General features: G+C 39.1%; 1 protein-coding gene across 8 annotated transcripts in view; it reads left to right on the forward strand.

The window, feature by feature from the left end:
* Positions 1-17,885, forward strand: part of pacs2 (phosphofurin acidic cluster sorting protein 2) — a 94,621-nt gene that overhangs the window by 47,792 nt on the left and 28,944 nt on the right. For 4 of the 8 annotated variants that reach the window (XM_015385324.1, XM_015385325.1, XM_015385328.1 and 1 more), the window contains exons 2-7: positions 12,160-12,247; positions 12,372-12,461; positions 14,446-14,571; positions 16,864-17,026; positions 17,206-17,279; positions 17,406-17,495. In XM_015385324.1, coding sequence (XP_015240810.1) covers positions 12,160-12,247; positions 12,372-12,461; positions 14,446-14,571; positions 16,864-17,026; positions 17,206-17,279; positions 17,406-17,495 — 631 coding nt within the window. The remainder of the gene's footprint in view (positions 1-12,159; positions 12,248-12,371; positions 12,462-14,445; positions 14,572-16,863; positions 17,027-17,205; positions 17,280-17,405; positions 17,496-17,885) is intronic. The other 4 variants (XM_015385326.1, XM_015385331.1, XM_015385330.1 and 1 more) reach the window with 1 other exon arrangement.

The following is a 17,885-nucleotide window of genomic DNA, read 5'->3' on the forward strand; positions in this document are numbered from 1 at the left end:
CTAAAGTTACCCAAATTGAACTACCAGATTCTGCAGAGTGGGAGAATAGAGATAGAATGAAGCAGAATGATGAAAAAGGGGTCCCTATGTCCTCCAGCAGTCTAAGCCTATAGCAGCAGAACTATAGAGATAGATCAGGATAACCTGAGCCACTCTAACTAGAAGCTTTATAGAAGTCGCCTAATTAGTAGAACCAATTAGCTTGTAATTCTGTTTCAGATCAAAATCTATACTAAAGCCTCAAATGGTCTGTTAATGTTAACAGCATCACCTTTCAAAAATGGAAAGAGTTTGGCACAACTGCAAACCCCTAAACAGATGAACATCCAATGAAACTGACAGGTCCATAATGATTGATACGAGAAGTGCCAAGAGGTCTGTGGAGACTCTAGAGGAGCTGCAAAGAAACGCTGCTCAGGAGGGATGATTCTTGTCATTTCGCTACCAGCCATGAAGCAAAGATGGAGGACGGTGCTCTATTCAGATGATACCAAAATGGACCCTTTTAGGTGATCTGCCAGCACAAGCACTGCAGGTTATCCTAGTGACACCATCCTCATTGCTTCAGAGCGAACAGAGAAGCAGCTCAGCTCTGATAGGGAAGATGGAGGGACTGAAATGCAAGAAATCTACCTCTAATACAGGAAACAGCTCTAAACTTGATGAATGATTTAAAACAAAGCATCTTTATGTAAGAATGCCCCAGTTAAAATCCAGGTCTAACCCAAACTAAGAATATGTTGACATAGTGCCAGAGGCTTTCTATCCAAGATGAATCCAAGAGGTGGATGGCACACTTCTGACTTCAACATGTTCACTTCTATTTATGCAGGAATGATTGAGGGAAAGATGATGCTGCAGAAGAAGGAAGTCTAGTTTTGAGCTGCAGTCAAATGTGGCTCTGAAATATTTCATGTGTGGGAATGTTTGGTCTGCTGTTGCTAAAGGTGAGCTCATTAGTTTTACATCCTCTAATGAATGGTTGCCATGTTGGGCCTGTGTGAAAAATCTCTCCATTTCACCCACAGCCTTCAGAAACAGATGGAGGAGAATAATCTGTTGCATATCACTCTGAGGGTGGCATGAGAAGTGGTTGTTGAACATTGAAAGTTTTTTATTTTCAAATCCAATTTCATGCGAACACATTCAGAAATGGGATTTTCTCCACAGATTAAAAGTTCCAGAAACCTGAATATTTTTCTCATAAGGCGGCACTGATACTTTTTTCTTTTGCACTGAAGGATCTGCTGTCTCTGCTGACTCCCTGTGGCATCTCATCAATATAAAAGGAGGGATACAGAAGAATAAATCCTCTGCCTTATGGCCCAAGCCTCTGAATTAATCTATTTATGCCTTATATAAGGAAGCTTCTGCTGAGTTGCTTTTTTTTCTGTCATTCTCTGATCACAAATGATGCTTTTCTAATTAGCTTTTATCTTTACTTACCAATAAAATTAGATTTCTTCATCCCAGTTAGAAAAATGACATTCCTGCTTAATTTGTTCCTTCTGTCGACTGAATCCTCCAAGACAGACGGACAGAAATGAATCACCTGCCGGGACCCAAACTGCTTTTTAAACAGAGCAGAGTGAAGCGATGAGTCTTACCTGCAGGCAGACAGCCCATTCTGTTAGTGATGGGAGGAAGTATTGATGGCAGGAAGCCAACTTAACCACTGCTCAGACTGAAAACGAAGCTGCTCCCCACAATATGGAAAGACAAAATAATATTTTCTACCAGCAAAGTATTTCTACCCTGAAAAACCTTTAATCTGGGTCCATTTTTTTCAATATTTCCTATTATATGAAATAACCAATGGCAGTTATTCTATATACCCCTTTAAAATAATTCTAAGTGATTATCCTTTTTTTTTTAGTTTATATTTTAATTTTAAGATCGATCAAATCTATAGTACGTGTTTATTAATCATTTATTGCTTTCTGTTTTAGCACAGCTCATGGGCAAAGCATAAAAAAATTCTAAAAAGCACCAAATCAAGGAGACGCATCTTGTTCATAATTGAGAATAGATTGATAAATATACATCTATTAGATAAACCAATGTGAAAACACGCAGATACATACTGTATGTCCTGGTGTGTTTAAAGGTCTGACCCAAAGATGCAGAGAAGCACTCAGAGAGCAAGGCAACGGTTTAACGGGTTTATTGAAGTAGGGTTGAAGGAGGTAGATCTGGAACTCAGAAAGCTGGTGAACAGGAACTAAAAAAGTCTGGAGAGGATTTCACAATGGTTAGTTCAGGGACCGTAGGAATCTTGAAGGCCCTAAGGATGATGCTAGTGAGGAACTCACGTTTGGGGGGGTTCTTCTCTCACTTTGAATCCAGAATGTGTGGGTTGATCCTGAGAGGAAGGGACTTGTTGAAGAGTGGACTGGTAGACATACTTAGGACCCGGAGAAGCAATGGAGCGGAATGTCACTTGGATTTCCGCGAGGGACTTGAACTGCACATGTGGAGGTTTCTCCCCTGCTCAGTGTGAACTCAGTAAACAATCCTTCCAGGGGAAGAAGGCCAAACATCCAGTACGCAGGAGGACTTCCTGCTAAAGGCAAAGACAAAAACAAGGTTAGTCTCAGAGAAACAAAGACTCAGGTTAGACTCTGCTAATCTAAGCATGGCTAGAGTTCCCAAAACTGGCAAACACTCTGGCCTCGAGGTAGTGACAGTCCACTGCTTATGTACTCCTCCAGATAATGATCCAAAGAGCCGCAGGTGTGCAGGGAGGACCAACAATGACAGGGCGCCACCTGGTGGTGGAGGGAGAGACAAACACAAACTGGATTCCTGACACTGTAATAGAACTAGTGGGAATGCTAATACATCATTTCCTTATTTATAACTTGATAAAAGTTTTTATAAAACAAACTTTTTTGTATATTTTGTATAAATGATCTTTCTGATCCCTCTTAGATCGATGAGGAGTTCATTGTTTTTAACTGATATGAGAGAAAAAGGCTTTACTGGGACTTGATCAGGAATCACCTGCTTTGGTTTGATACTTTAGATTAGATCAATCAAAAAAGTGATTAATCTTTTACCTTCAGACATCAAATTTAAGGTCTAAAATGGCGCCATAAGAAACAGCTACGAAAACCTGAGGTTAAACTTGGGCAGCAGTGGATTTTAAAAATCATGTCTTTACAAAACAAAATCCATGCTTAGATTTGGATTGATTTCATTACTAATAGTAGCCTAAAGGTTCTATTTTTTAATACATTAAATGTTATGTTTGACATTTGAAAAATAACTTATTTAAGAGGATTGGCATCATGTTATCAAAGTGGCATCTTTTGATAACTAAATATTTTCCATTTTTGATCAGAAATGTAGATTTTTTTTGTTTGTTTTTTCAATAAAAAAATCGGTAATTTTGAATTTTTTGTCCATAAATTGGAGTTGAGTAAATCTGATGATATATAACAGCCCATAATAAATCAGAGTCAGTATTTCAGCCTCATTCTTGACAAGTAAAAGACTGATCTGCTATATTTCATTGTCTTTTTTTTGTTCTGATAGTAGTTAGTCTTGTGACAGTTTTATTAGATATTTATGAAGCTGAAAAATACCTTTAAACTTTTATTAGTGTTTTTTATCCTTAAAGACCTAATATGGTATAAAGTAAAAGTTTATTGTAGTTTTCTATGAACCTGCTGCCAATAATTAGAAGGTGAGTTCTGACATTTGGAAAAAGGGACTTCTTACAGGAAAAAAAATGCAGGATGCAAATAATCAAGATTTAACCTGCCTATGATGATTATTGAGAGAACATGCAGCAGAAATAAAAGATTTTACACATAAATGGGCTGGCCCCATCTTAAGGTCCCTGTGTGCAGTCCTGATGATAAGCTTTGGTTTTGTGCGTTTACATTTTTTCTGTGTCTCTCATGAAATGACACCAAAACAAGTTCATGTTGATTGTGTTGTTTATGGCAGATGAAGTGTTTTGCACCACTTTGTGAGACTTTCTGCTCGTTAGCTGCAGAGCATCTGTGCTGAGCTGGCCACCAGACCACGGATCGGCTCTGCCCCTGACTCCAGGCCTTGTGTTTTAGCCGAGCCTCTTGGGTGGCAACAAGGGGACAGAGACGGAAACTGATTTCTGTGCCGTATTGTCAGAACAGCATCTGTTTGGGAATGCGTGAGTTGGTAAGCACAGATGTTGGGTAATGGAAACAAGGAGACCTTCATTTGCAGAGCTGAAAGAGAAAACTGTCGTTTCTAAACTTCTATTGCAAGAAAGGAATAGAGGAACTTCTTAGACTTTAAAAAACATTACCTTTGGGATTATTATAGTCCAGGAAACTGCTGTGTTTACCAGCAGCATGTTAACTGTTTTTAGTAAACTAACTGTTCCTGATGTGACTCTGATGTAAAGGAAATTACTCGTAACATTTAGGCTGAATGAAGCCAGTTAATCTAAGCGTGGCTCCAATTATCCTGAATCCTTGTTGATTCTTATCTGAATTTTAATTTCACTCTTAAACATGCAGCATTTGACATGCTGTGATTTATCTGAAGGAGCAAACACAAGTTTTTGCAGAGAAATTAGAAAGATTGTGCAACTTTGGCCGCCTTGCAAAAAAGCGACTCTTTGTATTGTTTTTTTTAGCATAAGATGTTCAGTGACAAATATAAATGTTCTTAATTGGAAAAAATTAGCTGTATGTTATATTCAGTGGCATCAAATGAATCCAACTTTTTACCAAGGAGACAAATCTATCCGTTAAAACTGGTTTAAAACGGAATGGATCTTCTTGAGGAAATATTTCCTTGTTTTTGCTGGGAGTAGAGTAAAAACCTGCTAGACTGACAATAAAGAAAAACTTCAACCCAAAATATTAAAATACTGAACACTTTTCTTTATCAATTCAAATGTCTGAGACCATTTTTTTTCCAGATGCTCAGTAGTTTGTTCTTTTCTTCTCTCTTTCATTGACATCACATCTTTAATGTTGAGCTAAAAAGGTAAACAGAATTTTGCAGTTTAATTATTTTGTCGATCTAAGCCTGTGACTACTTTCAAAAAGGCAAATTAAGACTATGTTCCTCAACGTTTAGATAACACTGATCTGAGCAGTAAAGGACGTAGTAAAGATGTACATGGATGTTTTCTCCTGGATTTTAACTTCAAATACACCTTGAAACTTAAGTTTCTTATAAGCTCTGTTTGAGTTGAGCACATATGTCCATGAGGTAGGAAGAATATTAATTACCAAATGTTGTCCAAAGTTGTAAGGTGCCTTAAATATAATCTGCATTAAACACAGCTTTTGTTTTGATAATAATTTGTTCCAGTCTAGGTTCATATTGAATTTTTTTTTTCTTCATCCACTTCACTAAAAATCTGTCTTACTGCAAGAGAACATATGAATGCAACACACCTCATTAAAGTGTTCCCTTTGGGTTTTTGTTCTAGAGCAAATAAAGGTGCTCTATGCCCCATTTACACTACCCCTCTGAAACCGATCCGTGCCGAGTTCGGACCGAGGTTGGATCAGTTAACCTTGCCGAGCCTGGTTCTTACAACATTTATACATCACACTAGCACGGTTCCTCGCCTCCTATCGGCGGTCCCCGACACTAAAGCTCTCAAGGCGGTAATCACGCAAACAAAAATGGCAGTGGCCGTAATATTCAGGAACTTGCTGTATGTGCCTGGATAGTCTGCTCCGCCCAAATTTCAATGAAAGCCTCGGTCTCAGCATCATCTTAGGATGCACCACGCTGTTTTGATGCCATTTATTGTTAATAGGCCGAGAAGAAGAAGAGGTTCTGTGAATTGCAATGCCGGACACAAAGGAAAACCCATGAAATGTATCAGCTGACTGTAAATAGGAGAGGTCTGCTGATGCGCTCTTTGTTTTCAGAGAACCGAGCTACAACTGAACCGTTCCGAGCCGTACTGTTGAACTAGTGCTGGGTTTATTTAGCACGGTTTAGGGGGCGTCTGGCACGGTCCATTTGCCACGGGGTCTCAAAAGGGTAATTTAAATGGGACTTCAGTGACTCCTATATGTCCTCTATGTCAGAGGAGCACAGATTAAATTGGTAAACCAGCAGCAGCATCAGTGTCCTGAGATGTAATCATTGCCTTTTGAGTCCAAGCTGCTGTTTGAGCTTCTACTCCTTTGATGCATTTTGGGCAGGAACAACATGTGACTGTATATAAATAAATTGCCAAAATAGATGCCCTTTCCGTATTTTATAAATAATTTGTTTCCTTTAAGATGCCTGACTTTTAGTTAATATAAATATTGTAAAATATTCATAGAAATGTAATTTTCCTCCATTTTCTGGGATAAATGTATCCCAGAACTAGGGGTGGGCCTTTATTGTATCGTTTATCATCATGACACATTTCTAGCCACGATAACAACTATGATGCATCATCTAAACAATAAATAACACTTAGCAACTATAAAAAAAGTGGGTGAATTATGATATTTTAAATATATTTCTCATTTTTCTTTATTTTTTTCCATTGAAGCTTTGGCAGGATCAAAGAACATGAAAAAATGTGGTTACTATATTAAGTGATAAAAATCACACGTCTTTATGTAACTAGTATCGTGAAGAAGCTTATTTTAAATGCATGCATTTTTTCCTCTGAGTAGTATTTGTTATTTTGGAGCTTTGATTGGGGCTGCACAGTGGAACAGCACATTGCAGCAAGAAGGTTCCGGGTTTGATTCCCGGCCCGGGGTCTTTCTGCATGGAGTTTGCATGTTCTGCCTCTGCATGCCTGGGCTCTCTCTGGGTACTCTGGCTTCCTCCCACAGTCTAAAAACATGACTGTTGGGTTCATTGGCTTCTCTACATTCTCCTTAGGTGTGAGTGTGTGTGAATGGTTGTTTGTCTTGTGTGTCTCTGTGTTGCCCTGCGATGGACGGGCGACCTGTCCAGGGTGGACCCCGCCTCTCGCCTGCTGACAGCTGGAGATAGGCACCAGCAGCCCTCATGACCCCCAGCAGGGATAGGTGTGATAGAAAATGGATGGAGCTTTGATTGCTGTTGCAGGCAATAACAGCTGTACAGTTATCTAGGAATGACTTCAAAGAATGAATGAATAGTGTTTTAATTCTGAGTTTTATTGTTATCACAGTATTCCCATATTGATAAGCTTTAAAATGCATAAAGCCCAGCCCTACCCAGGACATCGGCCGTCATTTGACTGCCTTTGCCCCTGGTTACCGTATAGAGATAGATGAAGAGGTGGGATGGGGGTTCACAGGGAAAAATTCACAACAATCAGGATAATGATGAACGTCTAGGTGTGAGAAGCTTAGGAACATTGTAGGCTTTTGTTTGTCCTTTGTGCATTTTCTGCCTGGATTTTTCCATGGATCCATTGTCATCATACCCCCCCCCTCCATCATTCAAACACTGATTCAGACCCCTCCCCTCTCAGCTGCAGAGCTTCACTGTTATGATCACGGTACTCAGCAGTGTTTTTTTCTTTAAATAAAGGTCTTTTCTAATGAATCTGCTACTTTTTCTTTTTCTCCTCGCCTCACCTATCAGTTTCCTTTGCTGAAAATAGCAGAGCTGCAGAGGAACGAGGTTCCATGTATGTTCAGGTCCTAACCACAGTGAATGTGCTCATTTTTGGTTCACATTTTCCCCTCAGCACATTTCTCTCTTATTTTCTGTACGGTAAAAGTTTCAGCCCCCCTCTGTCACCATGTGAGCATGAAGCTCTGGATGACATTTAATGCTGGGTTATTGTTACCATGATGTCATTCAAAACAACCACGCTGTCATTAGTTTCATTTGGCTGTTAAAGGAGACCTGCATGATGAATAGGCTCAGCCTTTTCTGTGCTGCTGGTCTCTGGATTTAGTCAAAGACACAGAGAAAGCCCCCCTAATGCAGGGAAGAGTTTCCAACATCGTGACCAGCTTGTTAAAGTACCCCGACACACACATAGTAACGCTACGCTAACAATCCCTGCATTGGTTCGCCATCAGTTCACCATCCTGCTTCACAGTCACTGTTTGCAACTAAAAACCTTCTCATCTTTTATCAGGATTTCATGTTAGGGTCCAAGGCAAAATTATGATGCTTTTTAACATGTTTTTTATAAATAAAAATATAAAAACTGGGTATTGCATTTCTAACATTTGGCTGCTTCTCGTTTGAGGTATGTCAACCATCTTTGTTTATCTGAACTTCATTTGGTTTGCCTGCTTTTTTATTTCCTTGTAAAATAGTTCAAGTTTGATCTGATTGAATTTAAAGCATCCATGACCGTTAAGCTTTGGATGCAGGATTTAAATTAGACTTTGGTTTAGACTAGGGCTGAAATAATTAATTGAATTAATCGTGATTAATCGATTATTGAAATAATCAGCAACTAATTTAGTAATCGATGAATCGTTAACTGGAGGATACAGACTGTTAAACATGCCTTTAGCTGACAACTCAACCCACTTAGAGTAGTTATTATACCAAAATTGTAAATAAAATATGTAAACATTTTGCATTTAGAATAAAAAAAATCTTTCTCGCCTGACTATACGCTCTAACTTCTCAAGTGGAAAAGTTTTAGTTTTACCTGGTTTAATTCAATAAAAAATCTTTTTTTAGTAGCCTTTTGCTATCCGAAAAAAATGATCGACAGATTAATTGTTTTAATCTGCCGAGCAGCTTTGCTGTTTGGCTGTGACTCCATCCTGGAGAGAAATATCAGCTGTGCTGCTGCCATCAACACCTTTGTTTCTAGATGTTGGAGCTTGGCCTGTTTTCCAGTGTAGTCCTGTTTCTCTGACTGTGACTAACTGGATGTGCTCTCTTCATCCTCTGACATGGGAGCTGGCTCGGAGCTCGTCTGCCTGGCTGTGTGTTTCCTGGACGGGGCCACCTGTGGAGCTGGTTGACAGTTGCCTTTTGTATCTATGCTTCTTTTTCTATGTCTGCTTCTGTCTCCTTGAACCCCAGTGGGCCTCAGCAGATGGCCGCTCACACTGAGCCTGGTTCTGCTGGAGGTTTCTTCCTGTTCAAAGGGAGTTTTTCCTCTCCACTGTCGCTACAAGCATGCTTATTGTGAGGGATTGCTGAAGAGTCAATGAGTCGATGCAATCAGCTGGTTTTCCTTAGATAGAAAACTTTGAATCAATCTGACTGGATGATCTGGTGAACTGGAAAGTGCCTCGAGATGACATGTTTTGAATTGGCGCTATAGAAATAAACAGAATTGAAATTGAATTAATTGATTTGCAAAATAATTGTTAGTTGCAGCCCTAGTTTATACTTTGAATCATTCATTCACACATCCCAATATGTTAACTTTGTAGAATAAACAGTCCCCAATGACAGGAACAAAGCCTGGGATAGACTAATGGTATAAAACTCAACTTTTACATTTATTTCAGCTTTTTGTGTGACCTGTCTACTGTGCGCTGCGTGGCTCTCTTCATAGAATAGCTAGATTTACACTAGGAATACATTCATTTTAATATCTGCATAACTGCTCTATGTTGATCTATCATAGAAAGTCCCAATGAAATAAATTATATAGAAGTCAAACTAACGAGAACGGGTGTAGAAATGCTGCTGTACGCTCTGTCAGGTTTCCCTTCTTTCCCCCCGATTGGATTAATATCTGTCTAACTTCAAGAATCTCGCTGAGGGGAACATTTTAATTACAGCGAAACATGTTGAGAGTTTGTGGCTGTGAGGATGTGGTTCAGTTGCTGCTTCAGGAAACAAAGTTTGAATGATTGATGGCATTAAAGAATTATTGGCCTCCATCTAATGTGCACTGAAGCTAAAATAAAAATGTTCTTTTACTTAAAATATCTAACAAATAATATGGTAGAATATAAATAATACTGCTACATTTGATGTTGTATTTATTATTAAATGTGTCTATCATCTCTCTTTTTTCTTTTTACCATGTCTATAGCTTTTTGGTTTAATGTTTTCTCCCCATCATAGGACTCTCATTGCCTTGCTCAACCATTTTTACAGCCTTAGCATGTGTTACATTCTGTTTAACCTTTATACACTTTCCATAGACCTGGTATTTTCAGAACAGCAACCACATCTCCTTTTTCTTTACACATTTTATCAACATGTCCAAATTCCTGACAGTGTCATGATTTATTTAAGGATCTGACCCAAAATGCAGAGAACCACTCAGAGAGCAAGACAAGAGTTTGAACAGGTTTATAGTGGTAAGGGTTGAGGGGTTGGATGGAAGGGAGGAGGGAAGTTCACAGAGGTGAGTTCAGGTACCGTGGGAATCTTGGATGCCGTAAGGATAATCCTAGTGAGGGACTCACGTTTGGGAGGGTTTTTCTCTCACTTCGAATCCAGTCTGTGTGGGTTGACCTAGTGAAGAGGGGACTCGGAGAGCGGACAGGTAGACCTTCGTTGGACCTGGAGGAGCTATAGAGCGGACTGTCACTCGGAAATCCAGGAGAACTTGAACGTAACTTGTGGAGATTAATCCGCTGCTCAGTGTGAGACTCAAACAATCCTTCCAGGGGAAGAAGGCCAAAAATCCAGTTTGCAGGATGAGTTCCTGCCAAAAAGGCAAAGACAAAAACAAGGTTAGGCTCAGTGAAACAAAGACTCAGTTAGAACTCAGCTAAACTCAGCTTGGCTAGAGTACCCAAAACTGGCAAACACTCTGACCCCGAGGTAGTGACAGTCCACTGCTTAAGTACTCCTCCTGATAATGAACCGAGACGCAGGTGTGCAGGGAGGACCAACGAGGACAGGGCGCCGCCTGGTGGTGAAGGGAGAGACAAACTACACTAACCCTGTACCTTATCAGACCAAAGAAAACATCTCTTGGCATTTCTTTTGCTTCAAACTCCAGTAACACGGTTTCAGTTTCTTCTTTCTCCTCTAGTCAGTCTTCTGGCTTCTTTTTCTTCTCTATTTCTTTGCTTTGGTTTAAGTCAAGTCCAATTTAGAGGTAAACCTGAAACGACACCCATGCTACCAATGGTTATCCCTTGCCTCAACTGTTTTAACTTTATGTTTTGTTAGTTTTTTGCGCTTTGTCCACCTGAGTTTCTATGTTTCAACCAATCAGCATTTTCCCATCTCTCAGTATCTTTTGATATCTCAAACTTGCACTTTAAGTATTTTTGTTCACTTAATTGGGTCAATTATTTTTATTCCTTCATCTTCTTCAAATCTTAATGCTAAAATCAAGGATGTAATATTTGGATCGACATAATTCCTTTCTGCATTCTCTTTGCTATCTGTTGCTTAATTTCTCTTTTTTCTGTTCTTTCCAGTAACACTCCTCGTCTTTCCACCGTCAAACGTCTTCTCACTCTTTCTCTCCACATAGACCTCTGATATCTTCCTCTTCACTGCCATCTAAGCTATTCCCCTCATTTTGTTCTGAATCTATAGAGACCATGATCAGAAATACTGATCTATGAGGATCCTTTGCTTTTCAAAAGAACAGGGTCTCTTCCAAGGCTCCATAGGCCTTCAGTAGTTTCTTCTACATTTATGAATGTGTGACTCAGTGTTTATCTGCTTTTCAGCTCAATTTTATTTTTCATCTGTTATTGGTTATTCAAGTTCTGGAACCTTGAGATGAATGAAAGCAGCTCAGAAGGAAACAATAGAGCACAGCTTGAATGAAACACTTAACGTAGCAGAACAGGTCGTATAAATATTAAGAACAGCTCAAACTATGTCAAGATAAGTTCATCAGTCAATGTTTTGACAAACCTTTTCTTGTTCCTTCAAAGTCCTCTGAGTTTCATGCTTTTCTTCTTAGCTCAGTGTAATCCTTTGTCTTTGTCATGAGAAACACGTATGTGAGCAAAGGTTTTGCCATATATTACATTATAGCTCAAAAGCAGGTTAAATTCTCTAGATGCTCCAAGAACTTTAGCTTCTCTGAGGTGGAGTTTGTACTTATTCTGCAAACTTGATTGTGTGGAAGTGGCATTTTCTAATGACTAAGGAGATAAATGGGTTTTCTCCTTGGAGGACACCACAGTGTTCTGCTGGTGTTGCATCTTCTCTGTAAAGCGTTCTTCTCTCTGTTTGATAAACACTCAGACTGACTTGGTGTGGATGACTCACCTGTTTATGCGTATGAAAAGACACTTACTAACCATGCTAACCATTTTTGTTTGTTTGTCCGTGTGTGTCTCTCTGCAGGCTGTGCAGTCTTACTCTTAAAAAGCTGGTGGTGATGAAGGAGCTTGATAAGGAGCTGATTTCTGTGGTCATTGCAGTCAAAATTCAGGTACGCTTTGCTTTCCAGCACCCTCCGATAAAATTCCCTGTAAACATTTCATTTCTAGTTTTGTATCAAACTACCTCCAGCAGGGTTGTGTACATTCTTTAAGACCAGATGTTTTCTCTCACAGGGCTCCAAACGCATTTTGAGGTCCCATGAGATCGTGCTGCCCCCTAGTGGATCAGTGGAGACCGATCTAGCTCTCACCTTCTCTCTACAGGTAAAGCTAAACAAAAGCCACCATGATGGCACCATGTTGATGTTTGGAAAATTGTGGTAGATTTCTGTACCTATTCATCTCAGGCCTTATATGTAATATTTTGATCAAAGAAAACGTAGTAAATGCTTTACACTGGTCCTTCTCTATAGAAACCAGTGCCGTGATTTCTTCACTATAGTTTTCTGCTTTAGATTCATACATAATAACAGAGATTGCAACAAGCTTATATGATCAATTCCTCAAGAGAATGTTTAAGCAGAATCTACATGTACTTATGACCTCCAGCCCAGCAGGGGGCCTCCAAGAGAAACTGACTTCTCATTCAGAATCTATTTTACATTCAGCTTTCTAAAGAACAAGTACTGACTATCTGCTGTACCATAGACATACGTATAAGAGTAGACCCCGCATGGACCGCTTTCACCTAAGGGCGCTGATTTGGTGGCGCCATCTTGGGGTAATGTAATGTGTTGAGCAGGCACAGAACCAGTTTTAATCAGCAATAGAATATTTAACTAATTTTCACATTTATTTTTCATTCTTTTGGCTGAAACAAACAAATTGTTCAGTGTATTTAAATATTCTTAGCGCTGTTAAGAGTAATAGAGTATTCTGATAGGATGTATGTATGTTGCAAAGCACATTACTACTCATTTATAGAGGTATGTAAAAATATCACAAATATATATATATATACACATATCTCTCTCTCTCTCTCTTTATATATATATATATATATATATATATATATATATATATATATATATATATATATATATTACAAAGCTCTGATGCCTTTACAAAGTTGTTCCTTAAGGTCTGATGTCAACAGTCGGCTGATTAAAATAAAAATATGCCGCACAGTGCTGAGGCATCCTTTTTCTGTTCTGCTTAAACCAGCAGGTTAGGGTAGCAGGTGGACCTCCCCAAGATGGCGCCTGTAATTTCTTCGCCGTGACAGTCAGAACTCTTTGTATGTACTTACCGGGTGCATACTAGTCAAGGACAAAAAAAACGTACTTGTGTAATGAGGTTTGAGCAACGTCAAGAATTTTTGATTTGGTCACATCCAGTTTTAAACTTATTAGACTTGCTCTTAATTGTCCACTAGGAGAAATACAGAATTACTTGTAGACTTTGGTTTCAACCTTTTCTCTTTTACCAATATTCACCAAGTTCTTTCTTTACTCAAAAGCTGCACACATTAATTACTCTTCTTTATTGACGCCTCAAAATCAGAATTAAACTTTAATAATTTTAAGTCATTAAAGGCAGCAGATGTAGGTAGGATTACCATGATTGGGATCAATCTGTCTAATGATGCCTCCGCAGACAGCAGAGACAGAGATCAATTTCAATCACAGTTAGCGATACATAGATACTTTTCAGAAGCGTGACGTTGGGACGATTCCACCTCACCATCGCCGTAATGAGCACCAAACACTTAGCTTAGCTCTCTGGCACTTCTCCTCTGATCTGAATTGATCATTCCGATTTAAATCATGCAGAGAAAATCGCTGTTATTGGATGTGATCCATGCAAAGTCTCTGCAGACTTACAACTGGCAGGTTTTCAGATTTTTCCTTTCATGACTGATGCATTTATTTTATACACGACAACTCGTCCTCATTCAGAAAGGCTGGAAGCTTATAAAGAACAGAAGCTTGTGGGTCATTGACCCAAAAATATGGCATCTGAAAAACTGGATGATATTTGTACGTAAAGCGGAGGAAAGTCCTGATTCAGTTACTTTATATAAACAGCTAAACACAGCTATGACGTTTCAAGCAGAATCTTCAGATCTTTGGCAAGTGGTAAAAATTAATTGTTTATTGTTGATTGATTTTAAGTCATTGAACTTATTTGTTTTGGAAAAATGACATTTATTCCTGTTTATTTGCAACAGAAACATATATATTTTGATTTAAAAGTCACATTTTAATGGTCATTGTTGCATTTTTTCCTTGTTCCTGTTCTCTGTCAGTATCCACACTTCTTGAAAAGAGAAGGCAACAAGCTGCAGATAATGCTCCAAAGACGGAAAAGGTACAAGAACCGGACTATTTTAGGCTACAAGACTTTGGCCATGGGATCCATTGATATGGCAGAGGTATAGTGGAACAACACTGCAAGTAGCACTTAATGGTGTTTAAGTCATTTACTGCATATTTAAGTATTCTGGAGCCACTAGAGAGTGGAAGTAGGTATGTGTGTGTGAATGGAGGAGATAAAAGGGCAGCAATGCTCCTCTGCTGCAGGTTGTGTTTGGTAGAGCCCAGTCAGGGGGGAGCAGAGAGGTGTTTCAGCTCTAACAGGCTGTTAGTGTCAAAGATTTGGAACATTTAATGAGTGCTGGAAGCTCCAACTGCATTTTGACAAATAACGCAAGACTTTGCCTGAAGTTCCTTGTTTTTTAAAGACTGCTGGCTTTCTAGATTCTCACAGTGCAAGAAAAACCGACCCAAATAAGACTGAAGAATGCTCTTTAGCCCTAAAGGTACCAACATTATCCAGGGTACCATCTTCTAAGATTTTAAGACAACAAGTCAGCTTCCTGTCAGGATTTGGTTGTGGTTTGTTGACCCAAATGCAGAGGCAAGGAGTCAGAGGTGATTTTCTTGTGGGTTTAATGAAAGGTTAAGTGAACACAGAGGCAGGAAATCCAAACAAGAAAACAAAGTCCAAACAAACCGGAAACCATGAATCCAAAATCCAAAAACCCAAACAACAAAAACAAAGTCCAAACAAACCAGAAACCATTTATCCAAAATCCAATAATCCAAACATGAAAACAAAGTCCAAACAAACCGGAAACCATCAATCCAAAATCCAAAAATCCAAACATGAAAACAAAGTCCAAACAAACCAGAAACCATTTATCCAAAATCCAAAAATCCAAGCATGAAAACAAAGTCCAAACAAACCGGAAACCATTTATCCAAAATCCAAAAATCCAAGCATGAAAACAAAGTCCAAACAAACCGGAAACCATTTATCCAAAATCCAAAAATACAAACAACAAAAACAAAGTCCAAACAAACCAGAAACCATGGAGACATCAGGGGGGGATACTGTCACGAGGAGGAAAGCTCAGAGAGACGGAGTGGGAGGAAGTTAGACGATGAACCAGCACTAAAGAACTGCACAGAGAGAGTATTTATGGGAGACTGATACAAAGAGAGGGCTACTGAGCAGATTGGGAGCAGGTGTGAACAGAGCAGAACCAAGGAAAGGAGCTAGGGAAAAAGGAGAACACAAGAGGGCAGCAGAGGGCAACAAATAAAAAACTGAAAACTGACAATAACCAGAAAACACAAAATAAGAATGAAACCACTAAAACTAGAAAACCTGGTTGAAAGTAAAACAGAATACTCAAAAGTAAACATAACAGAACCAAGACTATAACACTTTCTAGGTGTATAGGCCTTTCTGTTCGGTTATCATTTCAAATCCGTTTGTGTTTTAATATGAAAATTTTTATTTTTATATCATTTTGGTGTTGGAATTCAATTAGCGAGAAACTGTTTTGGTGGAGATGCAGCCGGTCTGACTCTATCCAAAAGTCAAAGTGGGCTCTGAAGTTAAAAATTCACTCTTTTAGACACAATAAACTCATCAAATAGCCATATGGTAGGCTCTGCTCTAAAAAAGCATGAATTACAAAAATAAAAAGCTTGATTTCATTGCACATGATGCTGATACACAAAGGAGATCCCATATGGCTTCCAAAGCTCAGTGGGGCTTGTTAAGGCGCAGCAGCTGAGAGAAGAAACAAAAAACATTGTGGAGTCTGAGTGAGGGTTGAAAAAAGAAAAATCAGAAAAGAGTTTTACTGAACCACAACGTAGAGACACATTAATTTTCAGCTGAAGATGCAAAGTTGTGTTTTTATGGAGGCTGCAGTGCGACTCAGAGGCTTCTCTGAATACTAAAGGGAGAAATGAATGAGAAAATGTGAGATCTTACTGCTATGTTGCTGTCAGATCATCCAGATCTCCTGCACCTGCTCCAATGACGCCTCTCAAACTGTGCAGTGTAGCAGAAAACAGTGACCCAGGTGTGCTTTTAGTCACAGAGCAACACTTTCCTATTGGAACACTGGAACTATCTATAAATAAGCTATTAAAATAATGGGAGTTTTATATGTTTTATAAGCTTTTCTATTCTAAAGGACAGCAAATATAACCTCTATTACTGGAGAACTGACTCATTTTCCTTTTTATAAATCATTTAATGCTCTGAAAGGCCACATATTTTTCTTCATTATGGTTTTTCAAAGGTTTTAATCAAGTTGTTTTCAACTTAGTGTTTTATCATAATTGTAGCTGGGTTTTTAATTAGCTTGAAATCCTTTCACTTTCCCTCCACTTCTGCATTAATTAGTTTTTCCTGCGTCTCCCAGGTGATGCAACACCCGACAGAGGGAGGTCAGGTTCTGCCTCTCTGCAGCAGTCAGAAAGACATGCTGGGCAAAGTGGCAGAGATCTGGATCTTTTCTCTGTCCAGTCAGCCAATAGACCACGAGGAGGCCGCCCTGCAGGAAGGACAGAAGATCAAATGCTCTGGTAGGCTTAACCTTCTGTTATCTGATGCAAAAAAGAGTAAAACCAGCATGATGCTGTCAGACTGGTTTAGCTCCTTTGAAATAATTTGTAAAGCAATAAAGAAAAATCAACTATTAGCTTATAGATGTGGATTTTATTTTAATTCAATAACAACCTTTGTCTGCTTTTTTCTCTGTTAGATAACTACTCAGAGGAAGAGTATGAGAGCTTCTCGTCAGAGCAGGAGGCCAGCGATGACGCAGTGCAGGGACAGGTGAGCGCCGCTGCTAATCAGTTTGGTTTTTAAAGGTCAGGAGAAGAATTGGTTTATGCAGCTGTTAAAAATACTGAGGAAGAATAAAAATGACTCTGGGCCTGAACTCTGCTTCATCTTTTTTAGGATCTTGAGGACGATGAGTTTGATGTGAGGAAACCAAAGAAGCAGAGGAGGTCGATAGTGAGGACTCCCTCTATCACCAGGGTAGGAGATGTAAGATGAGACCAAGAAATAATAATTAAAAAAAAAAGAAAACGAACCCTCGGCTGCGTTTCTCAACACTAACACAGAGGTCTCTAGGTTTTTATTTCTTTGGTCGGTGCTGCAATCAGCTGCAGGAAATAAACCTTTTAAGAAATACTTTTTACAGCAGATACCTCAGGGTTGATTGGGTTTAGAGTTCACCTTCTTCCCACACAACTACAGCTAGAAATATTTTGCACTTATTTATGCTTTAAGCTAAACTACAGCACTGCACCATGAGAACAAGCACTATGCATAAACTCCCAGGTAATCTGCTGGAGGCAAATCAGATTTATCCAGAGATGGCAAAAGTACTCACTTTCCGTACTTGAGTAAAAGTACAGATACTTGTGTTAAAAA

The sequence above is a fragment of the Cyprinodon variegatus genome, unplaced genomic scaffold, assembly GCF_000732505.1.
Source record: "Cyprinodon variegatus isolate N-32 unplaced genomic scaffold, C_variegatus-1.0 Scaffold336, whole genome shotgun sequence".
Lineage (NCBI taxonomy): Eukaryota > Metazoa > Chordata > Actinopteri > Cyprinodontiformes > Cyprinodontidae > Cyprinodon > Cyprinodon variegatus.